The sequence below is a fragment of the Grus americana genome, chromosome Z (assembly GCF_028858705.1).
Source record: "Grus americana isolate bGruAme1 chromosome Z, bGruAme1.mat, whole genome shotgun sequence".
Classification (NCBI taxonomy): domain Eukaryota; kingdom Metazoa; phylum Chordata; class Aves; order Gruiformes; family Gruidae; genus Grus; species Grus americana.
Window position 1 is genome coordinate 69,966,825 of NC_072891.1, and position 20,370 is coordinate 69,987,194.

At 41.7% G+C, this 20,370-nt stretch overlaps 1 protein-coding gene across 6 annotated transcripts in view; it reads left to right on the forward strand.

Annotated features, from left to right (window-relative positions):
- Window positions 1-20,370, forward strand: part of SEMA6A (semaphorin 6A) — a 116,356-nt gene that overhangs the window by 37,091 nt on the left and 58,895 nt on the right. For all 6 annotated transcript variants that reach the window (XM_054810086.1, XM_054810087.1, XM_054810081.1 and 3 more), the window contains exons 2-3: window positions 14,430-14,567; window positions 17,231-17,348. In XM_054810086.1, coding sequence (XP_054666061.1) covers window positions 14,468-14,567; window positions 17,231-17,348 — 218 coding nt within the window. In that variant the 5' untranslated portion in view covers window positions 14,430-14,467. The remainder of the gene's footprint in view (window positions 1-14,429; window positions 14,568-17,230; window positions 17,349-20,370) is intronic.

The window sequence follows — 20,370 nt, forward strand, 5'->3', positions numbered from 1 at the left end:
TGTGGACAGGACTGCTTGGTGCACTATTTTGTTCAGCTGATGCAGGAAGTTGGTTGACTGTAGATGATGTGCAGTGGCTTTGTGACAAAGCAGTAATCAGTAATCAGATTGCTATTGTAGGAAATCATCAATTCATCTATTCTATAGCTTTGCAGAGTCAGAAAAGGGTAAAAGAAGATGGCAAGGTGGAAGACTGCTTGCTGCTGAGTAAGTTCAAAGGGGAGGTTTCTTATCCTTGCATTCAAAACTGTGTTACCTCTGAAGTTGTATCTGGTTTTGCTAATTAGAGCTGCTTTATTTCAGGCCTGTCGTAAAAGAGAGCATACCTTTTGTCTGCGTTTACATTAGAAATACCTTGAAAGCAGCACATTGGAAATGCAAGTTTTTTATAGTGTTTGCGTGTGTTGGTTCATGCAGTACAATTAATACTACCTGAGGGAAACCTAGGCAGGAGGACCCTATGGAGGATGCGTGGCTTAGCACTTTTTTCCTAATGCGTTTGGTCTTGTGCATTGCTAAGTGTATGCAGCAAGAGACGAGACTGAATTGGAAGCTGTTATGAAAAGATTTCTATCCTCATTTGCATTTCCAGTCAGGCAAAATTCTTGTGGATGACTGTCCTGCCCCTGGGGATTGCACAGCAAGGGCAACCCACTTCGTTCCTGGCAGAGGGAAATGGTTATTTTGTTTGGTGGGTCAAGGGAAGAGAGAGTGCCTAGCTCTACCGACTGAGAAAGAGCACAGTAGTTGATCTCTCTCCATGACAAAAAAAGAAGGAACATGCCTGGTGAGCTCCAGGAGGAAGCACCTTCCTCTCCATCCTGTTCATTGTCCAAACCCTGGGAGAAAGCTACCACATCTCTCTATCCCCATTTCTCTGTATAACACCTGTCTTCAGAGCTTACCAGCATTCAGCTAAGAGAAATGATATCACAAGTCAGCTTTATTAAAATGTACATTCAGAGGTATATGCCAAGTTTAGTCATCCTTTGATCATCAAGAGCTGGTTTTTCTATTTATGTGAAGCACTAGTGATCTTCTTAAAGCTGTCCAAAAAAGGAGGGAGGATACCATCTGTCCCCACGAGCTTGCAGCAGAAATAACGTTCTCAGTTTTTGGGGAATGTAAGGGTGTGTGTGAGTAAGGGGAGTAATCTGTTCTGGTGCAAGGAAAGCCAAATCTGTTCTTGCGTGAGGAAAGCCAAGTCCTTTTACGAGAGAGACTCCCTGTATGTAAGTGCCGGAAGGGGAAGGGGTTGTGGGGAGCTCCTTAGGATTCAGAAAGGAAGCATACAAGCATTTCTCACAAACCAGTTCCATTCTTTATAAAAGCACTTCATTGTAGAGCATCACCAGTTTGCAAGTTCTTCTTGGTAGTCATAGGTTCGTGTTGCCCCTCCTGGCTGCATGCTCCTCCATGGAGACCCTGTGCAGGTTGTTTCTTCCTGTCCAAGGCAGTAAGTAATACTTGTAGGACAGCAGGGAAAAAAAGTACAGTGATTTGCTGAGGGGAAAAAAAATGGTTTCTAGCTCCAAATTAAGGAGGGGAGTTGTGGTAGGCACCAATATTAAATGTTAATCATAAATTATCAATTAATTTCCACCTTTTTTCCACAGTTTTTTAATATGTGAGAACATAATATAATTTTTATTTATTTATTTTTTTAAATAAAATTGTTCTTCAGCATGTTCCGAGAGTGCCATTTGTTCTGTGGCTGGACATGTTTCTGACTCCATATGCAGTAAGCATATGGTAAGTGAACTAAATAAAGGTCTTTCTCCTTTCTGGAAGGTTTGTGAGAGCATGGAGAAGCTCTGGGCTGTTGGTCTCACTGAGGTACCTCTGTGGATGGTGTCTAGGAAAAGCTGTTGCTGAGGTAAAGCAAATGTTAGGTAACAGGGTCCCTCAGAGCTTCCAGAGAAGGTATTGTAGGTTAAGTGCTTTCTTTCAAAGTTACATTTTTCCATCAGAAAAGGGGAAATGCCTGAAGGGAGGTCCCTCGGATCTCTTTGTTCCTGCAAGTCATTGAGAGAGATCTTCTTCCAGAAAGCTTTTTCACTGAGCCATCACAGACCATTTTGTAGGTGGTATTGGTCCTGTTATTTAGGATACCAGAAATTATCAATCTATGTATCATAGACACTGCAAAATTGACATTTTCACAAGAACAGGTTGAATATAGGGGCATGCATGTGCAAAGAATAGTCTCTTACTTAAAGCTGAGGTAGTGATGTTTACCACAGAAGAATAATGCCCATGAGATTCTGTTTTGAATTGCTCACAGGCAAATTTCAACAAGAAGAAATACAGCATGGAATATGAACAATTAGCTTACTCTAAGAAAGCGAGAATTCAAACCAAAAAAAGAATTCCTTCTTTTAAAAGATTAAGTATAACCTCAAATTTCACAGGAAATTTGGATGCGGTATTTCCATTTCCTCATATTAGATGTGAGATTTTGCCCAAAAGCCATATAAAGTTAGCAGAATTTAACTGAGTCTTTATGTAAGGATGTGTACTTTTATGAGGATGAAAGTATTAAATATATACAGTTCTTTATAACTGGAAGGCTTATAAATAGGTAAAACAACATCACCTATGAACTGATGCAGATGGTATGAGCTGTAGAGCAGCTACAGGTCTTTCTGAAGTCCAGTGGGAATCAGTACTCCACAATGTAGCAGGCATCACTGTCAGCATTTCTACTGACATAAATAAAAACAAGCTGATGCCCTTTAGTTGTAACTGCTAACTGTGTGACTGTGCTGCAAGCTGGAGAGTCACTGCTCTGTGGTACAAGGAAGCATAATCTGTGAGACATCATTCATACATGTAGGCAGGGCTTGACATGGGGTTGCCGGTTTGGAGTCCAGTTGAGAATGTCACACCTTGATGCCAACCTGGATCTCTTCAAGCTTTTCTAGTGAGTTCAGCACGGTCTGTGCATACTGCCTTGAGTCTCATTAAAAAGTAATTTGATTTTCTGGTCTAATGTCTTTTGTGCTTTTTTCCTCTTCTATCTGCTGGCAGGAATTTGCGTCTTGGCTGTAGATCAGCTCCTGGCAGCTGATCAGCTGAATGTCCACATTATTGAGGCCAAACCAAAGTTAGAGGAAACTCTCTCTGCAGCATTTGATATAAATCACATAAACAGCAGAACTGCAGAGTAAGAAATAACAGCAGCAGTTTGCCAGCTATGCTGTCTTCTTCCCTGTTCCTGCACAGGAATTTCTGTTCTGTCAGACAAGCTAGGAAGGACTCATTTGGGTTCAAGAACACCTGGCAGACTTGTTAAAAACCCATAACTCTGTGTGCCTACTCCTCAAGCAATCTTGCTGAATTCACATAGATGCGCTCAGCTAATGAACCACTGCATTTCCTGCATCCCCCACCTTTATGGAATTAAGTTGCAGTGGGTGGGGGAGAAGAGGAGGAGGTTTGGGAATAGGTCTTGGTTGTCTGAGAAAGCCTTAATATTTTGGTTAGAGCCAAACTTTCTTCAGTGAACCCCAGAGAGAGTGTTCCTGTCCTGGTGCCGGTGGATATTATTTCATCACTGGGATGATGCCTGCTTTCTGTCTGTTGCACACAGTGTGGGTTTTTTTCAACTCCACAAAATTAGCTGGAATATTAGTAATGATGTTTTCAGCATCAGTCATTAGCTGTGTGCTGGTGCCGTGAAAATGACTTCTCTTCCCGTGTATCTCATTATTTGCAGTTGGAACCTGAATGCAGCCAATCATTCCTAAAATAGCCGTAGGAAGCACAATATAGAAAAGTCTTTGTCTTGCTGCAGGGTTTTGGACTGCATAGCTGAGCCTGCCCTAGTGCAAGACCTGGAAACAGGCTGCTGTCTCATCTGGGTGACAGTCTGGATTGTCCTTTGCAAAAACCCTGCACGTGGTATCGAAAAGGCAGAGGATATTTCACGCAGAAGAAGAGAACGACTTTGCCTTGCTCTACCAATGAGCCGGAGAACAGATTAGAGGCTTTTCCTATCCGCAAGGAAGCTCATCCATCATGCCCCATTCAGGCAGTCATACTCAGTGGGCTTGTTCTCTCTTGCTACACTGAACCTTTTTCTCCACTGCTTTTCCAAAGAAGTAAAGCACATAATAACAGAGCTATTGCTTTTGTAACTTGTACTACAGGCATTTGTCAATGCTGCTTTGACTTCCTTCTCTATGCTGCTCTAATTCCCTCATGCTGTTCTAAGAAGCAGGTGTGAACAAATGTGTAAGGATGCTTGTATTCTTCAGTATGTGGGTGAATGTGTGTCAGGAAAAGAGAGTAGTGTATTTGTGTGGTGCAGGGGCTCATCTCTAACTGTATTTTTTTTCTTTTTTTTAATTTTTCTGACCTACACCAGCTCAATTTTAAGTTTGCCCTTGAAATCACATCAGATAGTTCATGTTTCCTCCCAATAACAGACCCCCAGTAATTAGAGTGATGTTGCACTGTTCTATTAATTACAGGGATTGTGGTTTTTATATTCAGAGGTTAATTGATGATATGTGCATATAGCATTTTCCCTTAAAAGAAATTGAATCACAGTAATTAACCTTATGTCCAGGTTTACAGACAATATCATTTGTCTCACCAGTATCCTGGAAGTAGGATGTTTCTTATGTATCTGTTCTTCCTTTGCCTTCCTTGCTTCTTGCTTTGCCTTTTGTTTTCTTCATAATCCTGAAGTGGTGGAATGAAGAGTGAAAAATGTGTCACGTTGGCATATTGAGGTGATCCCTTTACTCAAAAGGCATTCTTGAGGATAGGGTACTTTCTTGTATTAACTTGTCCATAAAGCTGTTTGGATTATATATGATGTAAAATTTGGGAATTCGTTGGGCATGAATCTAGGCAGAGCAAAGCTCAGTGTCTGCCACTTGCAGCTAGCAATTACTAGCAAACTGCAGGAACTGGATTATTGCAAGCATCATGCTCATCTCAGAGGAAAAGCAAACTACATAGATTTTCTGTCTCAGAGTCAGATTTATTCTACTCTGTTAAGGTTTCCAAAAATATCGGCAAAAAACATTGGGCAACAAAGAGTAATCATGACAGATAGAGGTCTATGAAATTTCTCTAAAGTTTTAATAAAAAACCTTTCCTGTGATATCTGAGCCTTTTAAATTTGGGTGAATGTCTATGAGCGTATGGGCACATGTGGATGGATGGATGGATGGATGGATGGATGGATGGATGGATGGATGGATGTCTGTCTGAGGGAGAGAGATGTCAGAGGTAGTGCTGAGAGACAATGTTCCCAGTTTATTTGATTGTTTTCTTAGCACTCGGAGTCTTCTGTTTTTTTCTCCTACCTGCTCATGCCTATCCATAGGTGTTTTAAAAGTTTGCCTCAGGGATTACATTTGTTTTGTGGACATTTTTCATTTTTGCAGTAATATATTTCATGTTCTTCTGCAAGGTGTGTAGAAACCTGAGAAAACTGATTTCAGAAACAAGTTAGGGGCTCAAATTATAAATATGTCTTGAGAACTCTTTGCTTATCTGCATTTTTTTGTCTGTCAGGGACAAACATAACTTACCCTGATGAGATTGCCTGATTTCCAGAGGGACAAGCTTTACCCTTTCTCCCTTCTGTAGGAGTCAGCTTGCCTGACCACCACGTGTCTGCACGTCCTTGTGCTGAGCAGCCTTCCCCAGAATACCATGCTGAGATTTGGTCTTGAGTTTTCCTGCTGCTGTGACTAGGCTGTTGCAGTGTGGAACAAGTGGTGGGCTCTCCAGAGGTGGCTGTCAGAGTAAAACACTTTGGGGTATATGGTGTCCACAGCTAGAGTTATTAATACGTAAATGGTAATGTCTGTTCTTAGTCTTTGCAGTGTTACAGTAGATTTCATTCACATTTTGAGGGTAGGGGTGTAGGTTCGATGTTTTATCAAACCATTTTATGCCAAAGTTGATTGGTGCCTTTTGAAAAAATATTCTGACAAAACTTGCTGTTTCACTCAAGGTAAATGAAGCCAGGTTAATGAGTCAATTTTTACATAAATGGATTTAGGGCCAGAACTGACCAAATTGAATGAAAGCTAAGCAGCGTGCTCTGATTATTTAACAGCTGACTTAAATGTGAGGATTTGCATTTCTCTACTGCTTTATCACCTTAAAAATGGGCATTTTCATTTCAAATGAATGAGACAAGTTTCCTGAAGAATACAGCGAGGGTTCATGCATTACATGCATGAACGTTTCCTGCATTATCAAAAAGCAAAGGAGAATTGTTTGTGATTACATTGAGCTTTAAACACAGTGGTGTGTTCTATGGGATCCTAGCTTTTTCTTAAAAGTTAACCTATGCCCTTGTACATCGATCTGATCTGTAACACAGACATAAGAGGACTGGAAATTAAGTTTTTCTTCCTGGTTAGAGGGTGAAGAAGGGCTGCAATCCATTTAAGTATGTACCAGCAGTGAAAGGAAGCAAATGCTGAGTATCTGAGGGAATCTGACCTGAAGAGTTGGCTGAGCTGTAGGGATTGTTTTAGGATTACTGCCTGATCCTAATGTTATGTTTACAGCAAGCATGTGGCAGCTGAGGCAGTGTCTGCAGGGCTGTGTCAAACTTTGAATCAGTGACAATTGCCAATATTGTTGTGAAAAAGAATCAGGCACCATGTTTCCCCTTTGTTATCAAAAAGGAGAGAAAAACAAAGGGAGACCGTTTCTTTCCCGTTACAGCTTTGGGTCACCTGCAGCTACCTAATTTTTATTCCATCCATCAAATGAGAGAATGGAAGGTCAGTTGACTGGCATTGATATTTCCCAGGCAAAATGAGGATTGGGGAAAGTAATGGTGTTGCTGGTAGTGTATCTGTTTTCTATTAAGCATGCTGAGATGAAACAGCAAAGTATATATTAGAAATGGCGTTGTCTCCTGTCAAAAGGCAGTGATTGCTGCATTTAGCTCTTAAATCAATTCAAAATCTTGACAGAGATTTGCTGAAGTCCCGCAAATAATCAATAGGGCTATTTTTACTTCTTAAATGAGTGAGGCTTTTAAAAATAATAAAGACATCTTTGTAATGACCAACCAAGCTGTTCCAGAGTTAGGTCTGTTGCTCTGTGTGGTTGGGGGCGGTGAGTGAAAGGGGTTATTTAGGCATTGCCTTTGTTCTGTTCTGCAGGTTTATAACCCCAAAATAAAATTGCAAATGTTTCTGGCAGTCATCCTCCAGGCACAGATGGCTTTCCTCCCAGTTTTGGCAAGCCCGATTTCAGTATAAAACTGAGCAATTATTAGAAAGTGAAATATTGCATGATATAATATCACTACCGCCACCATCAACATCGTGACAAATGGAGCGTTCATTGTTTCTGGTGCCGCGTGAGAGAGCTAGTGTTACCCCTTCCTCTAAAACCTGTACATTTGCTGCTGCTGGTGATGCATAGGCAGAGGGCTGGAACGGAGCAGATGCTTTAGCAAGGAACTGTGGCCATTTTCTCATTTACGTCGGCTCTATATTTCAATGCAAATATCACTGAACAGGTGGCTGATGAGGCCCCTGTGGACTGTTTACAGTAAAGGTTACAACCAAAATCGATAGGCCTGAGATGCTTCTAATTCCATCTGGGAGATGTTCATCTTCCATCTGACTGTTCCCTCTCTGAACAGCAGCATCCTATTAACGCTGCAGTCATCAGGGACGTCTCACTCGGGTCAGCAGAAGGTTTCTCCTATTTAGGCCTCCATTTGTTCTTTACATTTTCTTTTTGCACTGCACTGGATCGAGCAGTGACGTTGATCTTGACCAGAAAGGTTGCCAGCATTAAGCATGCTGAGTTTTGCCTACTGACTTGACACCTGCTACTACCGTTCAGTAGGCCGAGGCTCTTCAGTGCTACCTGGGGGTTGTCCAGATCTTTTCAGCTTATCGCTTACTGAAGCAGGAGGTAGTGATGTTACATATCATAGCTGACATTATTGTGCGTGATGTACGGCCTTGTAAAGTTGCAAATGAGGAGAGAGGAAAGCTGGTAAGGACTCACAGTTGCACAAACCTGAGCAAAATAAGCAAGTACCCCTGAAGCTTGGTTGGAAGGTACTTTGTAGTTTGGCTGAAATTTTATTTTAGACATGCATTTTTGCAAGTCTTAGTGGGAAGATCCGCATGGTCCATGTATCTGTGTTTCATCAAACTAGTAATGAAGTTTGTATTATTCTTTCTAATGAAGGTAGATGCTGTTGCTTACTATACGAGGCAAAATCACTCTCACTGGTGTCTTTCCCTTGGGCCTAATCGTCACGTCTGGCGTGCAGCCCACAGCAGCTGGGCAATGAGTAAGCAGTACTGAATCCAATTAAAATGGTAGTAAAGCGTGTATAGCAGAGGGCACCCGTGCATTCCTCTTATGGTCAGCAAGAACTTTTTGATACACACAAAAAGAATGAGAGGAGCGTGTTTCATACATGTAATTTAGGGTCAACGGGGATGCCGGAGAGGTGGGGACTTCCCTTGGGCACTGCCTCCCTCCCCACACCAGCATTCAGGAGCAGCCCCTTGTTACCACATGATTTGATGGGAGTACAGGTGATTACCCCAATGCATTCATGCACCAGGCTCTCTGGCATAAGGGCCAGCTACCTGCAGTGCTAGAGTGCTTTTTTGGCCATGTGAAATGAATGGCCAGCTGTAGAGACAACAGGAGAGGACAGGAGAGGAAAGATGAATGATGGCTGCACCATCGGTCACAAAAAGATGTTGGAGGTTGGTAGTGATGATGGGCACAGAGCTGGCATTAAGTCTCTGTGGCCACCTGCACCACCATTTAGGTGACTGAGCAGCAATCATTAGAGAAAGGACAACATGAGCAAAAGAGCTGGCCATCCTGGGCGCTGTCCTGCCACATGCCAATTCAGTTGTAATGTCTGGCACACCATGCTGTGTCTTGCTGATAGCCACTTGTGTCTCCTCTCTTTTGAGCTCCCCGAGCACCCACTGAGCTTCTATTCACTCACATCTGTCTGATCCCCTCGGCAGCGGTCAGCCTGGGCATTTTGCATGATCCCTTCTGCTGCCAGGTACGGCCACGTGAGGTGGCTGAGCAGCAGCTAGCCCACCACCCAAGCAGTGTAGACAAAGGATGCTCTCCTGAACAGCTCCACTGTGCCAGCCTAACTTTCCTCGTTTTCTGGAAGCTGCAGTCTGCAGGTTGTATTCCTCTCTGTTTGTTGTTGTTGTTGCATTATTCCTAATTCCCTCCTGTGACTTGCGCAGAACTCTTGTCTTTCACTTTCTAGGAACTGTGAATTTAAAGGGGTAAATAGCAGTAACGGTGTCTTCCACTCAGAGATTTCCAAAGGCTTAGCCAAAAGAGATGAAGGATGCTTGCCAGCATCGCATGGCAAATCTGTACCATAGCAGGGAATAGCAGTCAGGTCGGCCGACTGGTTTCTGCACTCTGCCTTCAGCGTGGCAAAGCACGTGCTGTATAGATCAATATGTAATTTTTTATCTATGAGTAGACAGATCTTGCTCTCTAAGTCTCTTTCGATGAGACGCTGTAGTAGGACTTGGGTTTCTGATTCACTTGCATGCATTAAAGCTGTTACTGCAGGAGAATCTCAAATCTTTTTGTTAACTCTGTTATGCAACTCAAATCAGTTTCTTCCCTGCTTTTTTGTGGTCCTTTTTTTTCATCCCAGGGTAAGAAATGATGATTGTGATGAGAAGGGCTATTTGCTGAGTATGTCCAGGGTCAGATCACCAAGGCTGCTACTTTTTCTGGTCATGCATTTTTCCTTATGCAGTAGTTCAATTTCATCCGGCTTCAGTTTTCAGTTTCCTCACTGTTTGGTTAAATGCTGCTCCTTCTTACTAGACTTACTGTCATTTTGAAGAGTAAGTTATTTCTACATGTTTGTAGAAACAAAAGAATTTATTTAAGACAGTCATGGTTTTTTATGGCCATTAGGTTTTCTGATCTTGCTTCATGCATAACGCAGATCATTGAATTTTGTCTGGTAATTCTCACATTAAGCTTAATAATTTGTGGATCAAAATGCAGCTGTCGTGTATGAGCACAACCCATCATGGTATAAAGAAGGTTTGTAATAAATGAATTTAACAAGATCTGTCTGTTACTGAGCAGGCTTACTGTGCCATGGGAAAATTCTGACATGGTTACATACTTTGATTTTACTTGGAGTTACACTGGGGTTAGCTGAACGTACTACAGTGAGGCCAAAGCAACAAGATGGGAGGTTTTCTAACATGGAAGAGCGTCGCTTTTGATAGTTATTTGTAGACGTGTCTACGCAGTCATTGCTGTTGCTGTGGAATTTGTTCTCAAGATCAAATCTGGCCTTACGGTTTTATGGAGTTTACCAGGATGTTAGCTCTTCCATTTAGGATTTTTCATGTGATTTGGAACTTACAAGCTGTAGATATGATAACCTGGTTACACTGGTTAGGATATTGTGGCAGCAGCCATGTAATCATTTCCTTAGCCAAGCAGCTATTCTGTATGCATTTCCACCCAGACTGTTCACTAAATGCTAAAAATATTAGACAGCAAAAAGCAGAGTTCATCCTGGTGGCTTCTTGTTGGCTCAGATAGCCATGGATCACCATAGTGGAGGGCACTTGACATGAAAAATCAGACTTTTCTCCTTGATTTGGAATGATTGTTACTTTCCTAGCTTCAGAAACTCCTTCATGCCAGCAGCATGATTTTTACAAAATTAAACACCCCTATTTCAAGCATATATGGGGGGGGGGGGAAGGTGTATGTGTATACGTATGTGTATATGAATATGTATATATATACATGGCCTTTGAGTGAGTAAATATAATAGTAATAGCAACTATATGGCACTAGTATCCAAATGTCCTACTTAGAGGTGGTTCACCTTTGAACTGCAGTGTACAAACAAAAAAACTTATTCCATCTGGGAAGACAAAACTTTGATTTCTATATACGTTAAGAGATCATATGGTTTATTTATACTTAATCATAAGATGACAAACAGGAGGGAACACAGAAGTAACCAGAACAAGTCATCTTACATACATTTTTGAAACCATCAACTTTAGAAAGAAGAATCAGAGCACCGAAGTATCTTGCATGCATTTGCGTTGGTCTTAGGCATGCAAGAAGCAGATTAGTTGTGGGTTTTCTGAAGCTTGGAAGAAATCTGATCTACTCCACCAACTCAATGGCTACAAGTCATTGCATTAGACATAGATTATGAAACATGCTCTTAAACATTTGCAGGGCTGTATTTTATTAGCATGTCTGCTAATAAAAGAACACCACCAAAACTCACTCGTCTTGTCACCACTAGCTTCCTTCTACAGGAGCAGTAATCATGTTTTGAACAGGGAGAACTAGAGTTCTCAGAGCCAGTTCTCTCTCAACCAATCTCAACAGAGCCCAGATTGAACTGCAGTGGGCAACATTGACTGAAGATCTCTCCATTGATGTTTGCAAAACTTTTATTTGGAGACAGTGCCTGTACTCGCTTGGCATCACTGTCTAGCTACTCATGCTTCATCAGACACTGCATTCACAAGCACTTTTGATTGGAAAGTAGTTTCAGCACAGTTGCAAGTGAGAACGTTTGCATCTCTCCCAGGAGCCCAACCAGAGCCGAGTATTTGCTGAAAAGGAAATTTGTGCTAAAAATTAGCGTGACCTTCTCGAATCAGCAGTTTTCTTAAATTCCACTGAAACAGTATGGCCCTTTCCACCATTGTAAGAACAGCAAAAGTAACATTATGTTTGAATAATTGCCTCCTAGTAAAAAGCTGCCTTTAGATGTGACTTGAGACCTACTCGATGTTACTTTATTGGCACAGGCATTGTTACAGATGCGTAGTCCACTTGAATCGTTGTCAGATCAAAGTAGACATTTTGCATTTACTTTATGTGAATTTGAACAACTATGTTAGCACTGGAGCAACAGAGAATTATGCTTTTTTCCTCTCTTCTCCCCCTTTTCTTCCCCAGAAGCTACCCCTAAGAATGACAGAGAATTTAATATGCTTAAAAACCTACTAATCTAGTATTTGTTAAAAGGCAATATGTGAGTTCATTTGTCAGTTAATTCTTTTCAGGTAAAGAAAAAATATCTGGCCCAATACCATGTACATAAAATAACAAAATAAGTGTCCTGGGCATTGTTCATTTTCCTGGGAGCTGCTTCCTGTATATATTTATGCGGAGCAGTACACATATCTGAATGAGAAGCAGGGAATGATGGTGCAGAATCGCCCATGGGAAAAGTTTTTCAGGCTCTGAAATGGAGTGGCAGTGATATGTCTGCAGTACCGTAATGCTTTCCTCATAGAGTACACACATTGTGAGATAGTGGATGATGTGCTGATAGGGAGAAACAGAAAGCAGCTATTCTTATGCTCCAGAGTCTCACTGTGAGCCAAGTGGTTTGGATTGTCAGCCTGCAGACTGATACTGTGGATGAATAAGGTTTAAGTGGAAGAATAGGATTGCTTGATAAGTTTCTTCCCGTTAAACTGTTGCTCCTCATGTGCGTCTCAGAAAAGACTTCTGCATTGGACTGTAACAATTTCAAGAAGGAAAGAATTTCATTCTGTTTGTGTATTAAGATAAGGCACTTTGTTTTGTCGCTTTGCATTGTACTTACAGGGGCAAAATTTTTAATGCGGCAAAATTACATTTCAAAAAATTATGTAGAGAGAAAGGAATTAACCCCTTTAATGTGTATATCTTAGTTTTAATTCAAACCTTTTGAGGGAAACTGTGTTTCCAAGTATTATATTTAGTTCTGCTGCTTATTTCTACTTTGAGCATTCCTAAGGGCCCCAAGTGATGTTTTGCTGGGCATGGAAACAAATAGAAAGAAACAGTTCCTGCCCCAGAGAGCTAACAGTCAAGAGAAAATGTAAGAGGTGATTAAAGAGGCAAATGGAGGAAACGGGTAAAGAAAGTGTCTGCAGGCAGACATAGCTGTGTCAGTAATCATACACAGCTATCGGCCTAACCAGTGCTAGATGGAAATGCTTCTCTTGGGGCTTGTATGTACTATTTTCTAGTATAAATTCTCACATAAGGTATAATAGACAGACAGTGTCTGCATTGTGTTGCATTTATTCTTGCTATTTTTATCCTTTGCCATCCGTCTCTCACTTTGTTCAGTTAAGGTGTCAGTCATTGCCTTACATTAAATTTTATTTTTTCTAGTCTCTCAGTTATTTTGTTAATAGAAACAGAGAATCAGCCAAGTTTCTGATTTGCGTGTTTGAATAATAATAGGCAAACACAGAGTATAATAAATCGTTAGTCCTTGTGGACAATATCACCCTGTAACAGAGTCCCTATTCCAATCGAGTTATGGGAGCTGAAATTTTATTTGAAGGTAAATCTCTGATAAGGCAAATTAATTATTGTGACATTTTTCAGTTGGGTAAAAGATGAGGAATTAGCTGTGTCTGTGAAATTACAAATGAAAATGCAACACTCAAGACTTGTTAATGCTTTTTTTGGCATCGAGAAAGGAGACGTAGGTATCTAATATTAAATGGTGTTGCAGGAGAGCAAGTTAGCACTTTGTTTGCCAAATTAAGTTTCAAAGACTATGTAGGTTATGAAGTTTGACTTTTTGCCCATAAATCTTGAATGACTGACAGACTACTGTAAAATAGCCTTGTTCAAAAGGAATCTTTGGCAGGTGGCATCAAAGGTTTGAAACTCTGGAAAGGATGAAAAGAAAACCCCACTTTTACACTGATTTCCCCCGCAGATCAACGTCTGTGTGAAATTTGCCAGGGAATTATGAGCTATTTACTGTATTATATGTTGTTTTCTTTCACTGTATCCAAAGACCCCTGTGGTTCCTTTTATCTTCAAGATTCAGGGTATTTTTTGTACATGAAATGTGATTGAGTGAATGCATCAGTGGAACACGGGAAAAACGCTCAGTTTAGACAGTTCTGTTCTCCCTTATTTTATTGCAAGTTGGAGTATTGGTTTTATGGCACCTAAATTTATGGGTACATATTTTTATGGTAAAGCCCAATGACATGTTCTGCATGCTCCATCAAGCTCTCTCAGTGTTTCTTCACTTGATTCACAACTCTGTAGGGTATGAATCAGTCTTGTAGTATAACCCTTAATCTCTTTTTAACCAGAGTAATGTAGTGTAGGTTTTTTTTATTTATGGTGTGTGTCATTGTGTCATCATCTAATTATGTAAACCAAAGAAGAGGAAAACAAAGTATTTCCCGAAAAGCTCTTGTCAGCTGTCGATCAGTGCAGGAGATGAAGCTTCTTTACTGCATATAAGCAGCTGAGGCAGAAAATTTTTCGTAACTCACAGATAATTAAGTCTATCCTCAAGCAAGATGTGGCGCTGCTGGGGCTTTCCGTATGCAGTGGTTAAAACTGAATCAGCAGAAGGCACTTAAGCCCTTCTTTCTCTTCCACAGGGTGAAGTGAGGAAGTGAAGCCTCCCAGCTGAACTACTATGAGGTCAGAAGCCTTGCTGCTATATTTCACACTGCTACACTTTGCTGGGGCTGGTTTCCCAGAAGATTCTGAGCCAATCAGTATTTCGCATGGCAACTGTAAGTATAACACGCCAGAGGACTTCATTTGCTTAATTTGAATCAACAGTCTTTTGTTACAGTTGCAATTAATAAATTAATAATAATTAATACATTTTCTTGATGTCTCCCAGATCAGCCAATTTACGTTCTCAAATACTAATACAGGAACATGACTTTTTCATGTTGACTTATGACTACTGGGTGGTAAACTGCTTGATCTTCCAAAACCACAGCCTTTCTCCTTGTCAAACAGAGACACTTCAGTAGCATAATCAAAACAATTATCTTGCTCTATCCAGCAGCAAAGGAAGGAAGCCTTCTCCCCGCCCCGATAATCAAAGCGTCCCTTTTCTGACTTGTGAAAACGCAGTTCTGGATAACCAATGAAGCACCTCAGAGTATCAAGCATAGCACATGAAAGTAACCGAGTTCTGAAAAATGGAATTTGTTGATCTAATAGAAATAATTGAACTTACTTCTTTAAGTTCTGATGGATTCTGCTTTAGCATTAGGCATTTTTTGCTAAGCTGGAAATGTAGCTAAAAACAAGACAAAGAATCTTTTATAACATAATCGCTTTTCTTTCTTACCAGTAATTGGCAAACTCTCCAAAATCTAGGGTGACACAGACAGCTGCAAGTCAGTACTGAGATTTGCTGGCTAAACAGGTGAAGAGCTTTCTGTGCGTTTCACCATGCAAGTCAGGCTTAGCATAACTGATTCTTTCACATTTACCTCAATTCGATTACAGTTACTGCAAAGAAAAGTCTTCTGAAGTCCCGAAGGTTCAGATATTTGCATGGAAGTCTTTAGCGCCTGGGTCTGTAAGAGTATGCTAAGGAGCAGCAAGTCAGCAATGAGCAGGCTTACGTTTAAGTCTACTTTGAGTCACGAATTTGAATTTAAAGTGAATCTCTTCATTGTCGTTGCTTACTGTGCCTTGGCACCCATAAGCTTGTCTGTCTTAGGTAAGACCAAGCTGAAAAACAGACTCCAGGGGTGCACTTGATGTGCTCCAAATGCTAGTCAGCATCTGGAATACAAGAACAGGGGAGAACTGCTCTGAAGCAAACCCTGCTGAAACATGTCTAGTGTGAACACTAGGTATTCAGCACCAACATTTTCACTCTCCAGAAAGGTGATACTAATCGTCCTTGCTAATGCAGAAATAGCCAGTCTTGATCCTTTTGGAGAAATAGAACATGGGATAACTTCTTCCCCTGCAGCATGGCATGCTGAAACGCACATGAATGTACACGCCCCCAGCTCATGTTAAGTCCATGAGTTACAAAGGAAACACGACTGGACAGAGAGCAGCTTGACAGCTGAACTTGGCAGTTTACATGTAGGACTTGGTCAGAAGGATTAAGCTTTTGAACATAAATCCTGCCTAGGCTATCTTAATTTGTTTCTCCAAGAGTTCTCAGAATCTGATTTGCAGGGAAATTCCTGTTTCTGTACAGTTTTATCACCAGGTTTTCTGATGCATGGGACTCTCAAGTGCTTTGCTGAAGCCACAGTATGAATCAATATTTTGACCAAGCTTAACAGGGGAAATACTTTAGAGAACAATAGCTGAAAACACTACAGCAGTGGCTTGAGTTTCTGGAGAAACAGACTCCCTCAAACAGCTCCAGGAGAAGCATATGGATGGGGAAAAGGCCCAGGCAGCGCTAGTTGCTAGTCAGCTCTATATTACATGTACATGCAGCAGTTCTGCATTGATGATGATGCTCATCAGAGGTTTATCCTCCTCCTGTCTTTTAACTGTTGTTTTGTTTACTTAACTAACTCCCTAGTTTGTATATGTAGATATCATGATCATGTATAGATATGAAATCTCACAGGGTGGCCCTTGGTCAGAAGTGTTCATTGTTGTTACAGGTTGTACAGACATCTGCGGAGCAGCAGCACACCCCGTGTATGCTGAGGTCTCACCAAAATAATTGTGGGAATAGAGTGAATAAATGCTCTTGCTGAGTGGTAGAGCCGGGGAGAAAACTGACTTGTTAATAGAATAAGCTCAGTACAGGGCTTCTACTCAGTATTGTTGTCCAGTTGCCAGAAGAACTGGAGTATCAGACTGGTTGCCAAAATAATATGCAGTGACTTTCATTTTATAAAGTTCAAGTGGTGGTTTCCCACTGTTTCTCCGAAATCCCCACAGCTGTTCTACGATGGCAGTCCAATCCTGTAGGAAACCCAGGGAACTGGCAGTTTGAACCAAGGAGAGGCAAGTCTTTTGCTTTAACCACTACCAGTCCAGTCATTGTGGTGATTGATGGGCCACTGTGAAACAGCTTTGTCCTGCTAGACACACTTTGGCAGCCAGGAGCAAGCATTTAAGCTCTGCAAGCAGTGAAAGAAAAACTGTGAGAAAGTGCTGTGTACCTATGTGCCAAGAGCTCCCGAACAGCTTTATACTCTAAAAAACTCACATTTTTTGTCTTTTACAATGGTGATGACTTTCTCCTTTGCAGCTGCAGAGACCATAACCTTGAAGAACTCTCCAGCCCTCTGTGCTCATGCCTTCCAGCTCCAGGCTGCGCTGCCAGGGCAGAACAGAAACCACAGGTTTTGGCTGTGGCTGGGCCCCATAGCGCTCCCATGTTAGCACTGTTTCAGTTTATGATTCTCTTTTGACCCGGTTTTGTTGTTTGTTTTTTTTTTCCTTCCTGCAGATACAAGACAGTATCCGGTGTTTGTGGGTCACAAACCAGGGCGGAACACCACACAGAGGCACCGGCTGGACATCCAGCTGGTCATGGTAATGAACAGGACCCTCTACGTTGCTGCTAGGTCAGTAATCCCCTGCCTGGCCACTCCTCCCTTGCTGCTTTCAGAGGAGGAAGGAGAAGACAAGGGATATTCTGATTTCTTCTCTGCCAGACATGTTATTTTTAGGATTTTGTCACACTCAGAGAGAGCTTTGCAGCCTTTTAGTAAGACGTATTGGAAACCTTGTTAGTCAGTCAACTAAGGTTCAGTTTTGCAAGGTGCTGAGACAGTCCTTTCAGGACTACACACCTCTGCTTTCCTTTGAGTTCTGCAAGAGGGAAATTGCCAGAGAAATTGTTCAGCCCCATGGATGAGAGAGTCTGTCCTCATCCTGTAATTTCATTTGTGCACACCATTAATGACGTATTTTAGAGAATGATTCTGCTGGTGCAGAAATGCATGTTCAGATAAAGAGTTATTAAACTGTAACATTGCTGTTTTAGGCACGTTTTTAATGTCTTGAGACAAAAAAGAGGCAAACATTTGCTGCTGTTCTTTTGTTGTACTCAACAAGGTTAGCTGAATTTGGTGTCTGGTTTGTTTGTTTTTTTTTTTGGAGAGCTATACTGTGCAGATACAAGCACATGCCTTTTTATAATAATTGCATATAGAACCACCCATTCAGTTTGCATAGCTTGGCATGGCACCATCGGCTTCAGTGGAGCTACACTGATTTATACAGCTGCCAACCTGGCACAGGTCAGGCATTAACACTTCCTCTCCCTGCCTGTTGTTAGCGAAGGAGATGATTGATGATCTTAGAGTGGGAATTACCTGATGGACGCAGGATAAATGCAAGTGTCCAGATTAGCAAGGGTGAGTAGTCCATCTTAGGAGTTCTTGGACCCAGATCCTGTTTGGGACCTCCCCACAAGCTGCCCCTCTGGTAGCAGCTTGTTTCCTACTGGTTTTCTGTTCCTTCTCCTCCACTGGAGAAATACACAACCTTCTGTGTGTGCCACAGAGAGCCAGGCTGTTGCTGCAGATGGGAGAAGTGGTGGGTGGGATGCCCAGGAGGAGAGAGGGAACATCTGCTGAACAGGCAGCCTCTCACCACCAGCCCTGTCCTCAAAGGCCTTGGCAGCCTCCGGAAGCTGCCTGGCTTCCTTCTCAAACAGCCACTCCCCATATTCTGGGTGGTCGGATGTGTCCTGTGGTGGAGAACTGCCTGTTGATCTCCACTCGGCACCAAGTAATGAGCTGCGTTACGGCACCAAGTAATGAGTTGCGTTACACCAGCAGAGTCACTGAATGCCATTTTCACACAGTTGTGTCTGCAGGAAGATCACATTTCTACCTGTTGACCTACCCAAGCACTGCAGCCTTAACAGCTAAGTGCAGCTTCTCTGGGCTTCTCACATACGCCAGTTTGTACAGGATCAGGGCAGCAGAGCTCTGGGTTCTCGTTCATGCCAAGTCCTTGCATCAAGTCCGGGCAAAGAGCCCGCATCCTTCCACGGGGAGCTGCAGTGGCGTTGGCTGTAGGGCACGAGAGTGGGCAGCCCCACAGCAAGACCTCCTTGCGCTTTGCCTGAGCTTGGGGCTTAGCATTTTTGCTGCATTTAGTGTGATAATGAGCAGGGCGGGGGAGCGGGCTGAAGGGGTTTGAAAGGTGGTGGCAGGATTTCCTCCTTTTCATGGCTGAGTACCCTTTGCTTTCCTTATTTGTTTTCCTTTAAATTAGGAAATCATTTGCAGTGACAAGGTGGTAAATCCGCTTTGTGGATTTTGCTCAGCTGTATTCATAGTTTGTTCCCAGACTGAGATTGACGCAATTAGACTGTCGCAGTGCCCAAGCAACTGGTATTACAGCAGGAAAACCCAGCAAAACATTTTGGGATATGAAACCACTGTGTGCAAAAATTATATAAAGTATGCTTATGTTTGGGGGATAGTATGTGTACTGGTATGTGAATATGCATTCTTACGTATTACGTGGCTATATATTTGTATAAATCAGCTTACTATAATGAGAGTGCTTATATACTCCTAGGTCTAGTGACCTACAAAAAAGAATAAAGGCATGATCTGTTTTGTACTGACACAAGCCCAAAAAATCTTCTTACACTTTTTCCCTGTGGTAACTCAAAAACTCTTTGACATATTCTTTTCCCCCTCCACACGTTACTGAATAAAATCCCTGCTGGGCTGAGAAGCCTATGTGATACAAGTTAAAATTCAAAGGTCATTTTTATCTTTAAGTAATAAACTTCAGAAAATGAGTCATCCTTTGACAACTAGTGTGAATGGAAGTTTATAACAGCAGCGCTTCATCTCCTTTAGAGGTGATAGTAAATCTAGAGATTAAAGCAAATGTGTACACAATCAAATGTGTTTCTCAAACAGTTTTGTAACAAGATACATTGAAAATGGTAGCTAATATAAATCCCTTAGCTATCATATCAGATGTTGCTTTCATGACAGTTTTTTTAGACATGGAAATATAGCTATGCTAAATTTATGTTTATACTCAATTATACTGAAAAGCAATCAAAACAAAATGATTAAGCATTGAGAGTTTTTATTTTGGGGTTGTTGGGTTTGGGTTGAGGTTTTCTGTTTTGTTTGCTTGTTTTAGAAAATCCAGTGTTTACTTTGCAGACAGTTTCCCTGCGCAGGGGAGAACTAACTCACATTTGAGAACCGCTAACAGTTTATTACTCAGCGACTGGCGTAGAACGAAATTTCTGTCTGTCTGTTGCTTGTTTTGTCATACGGGATATGTGAATCCTGCATTAGCTATTACCAAATAAAATTTTGTGTCACTTCGGAAAGGCTTTATTTCATATTATCAGGCAGAGATATCCAGCCAGTGTAAATCAGAATACCTCAGCCGAAGCCCATGAAGCCATGCTGTCCGAATATCTGGCTTGCATTCTGCAAAGGACTAGCTCTGTTTTCTTTTTTCTCGTGGGAAGGGTACTCCCTTGCTGTCTCTCTCACATTCGCCCCCACCCACGCACACACCCCCTTTTCTAAGTTTGCCATGTCTCCTCCTCCCATTGTCTTGTGCGGTGGCAGCTTTTGCTCACATTATCTGTCA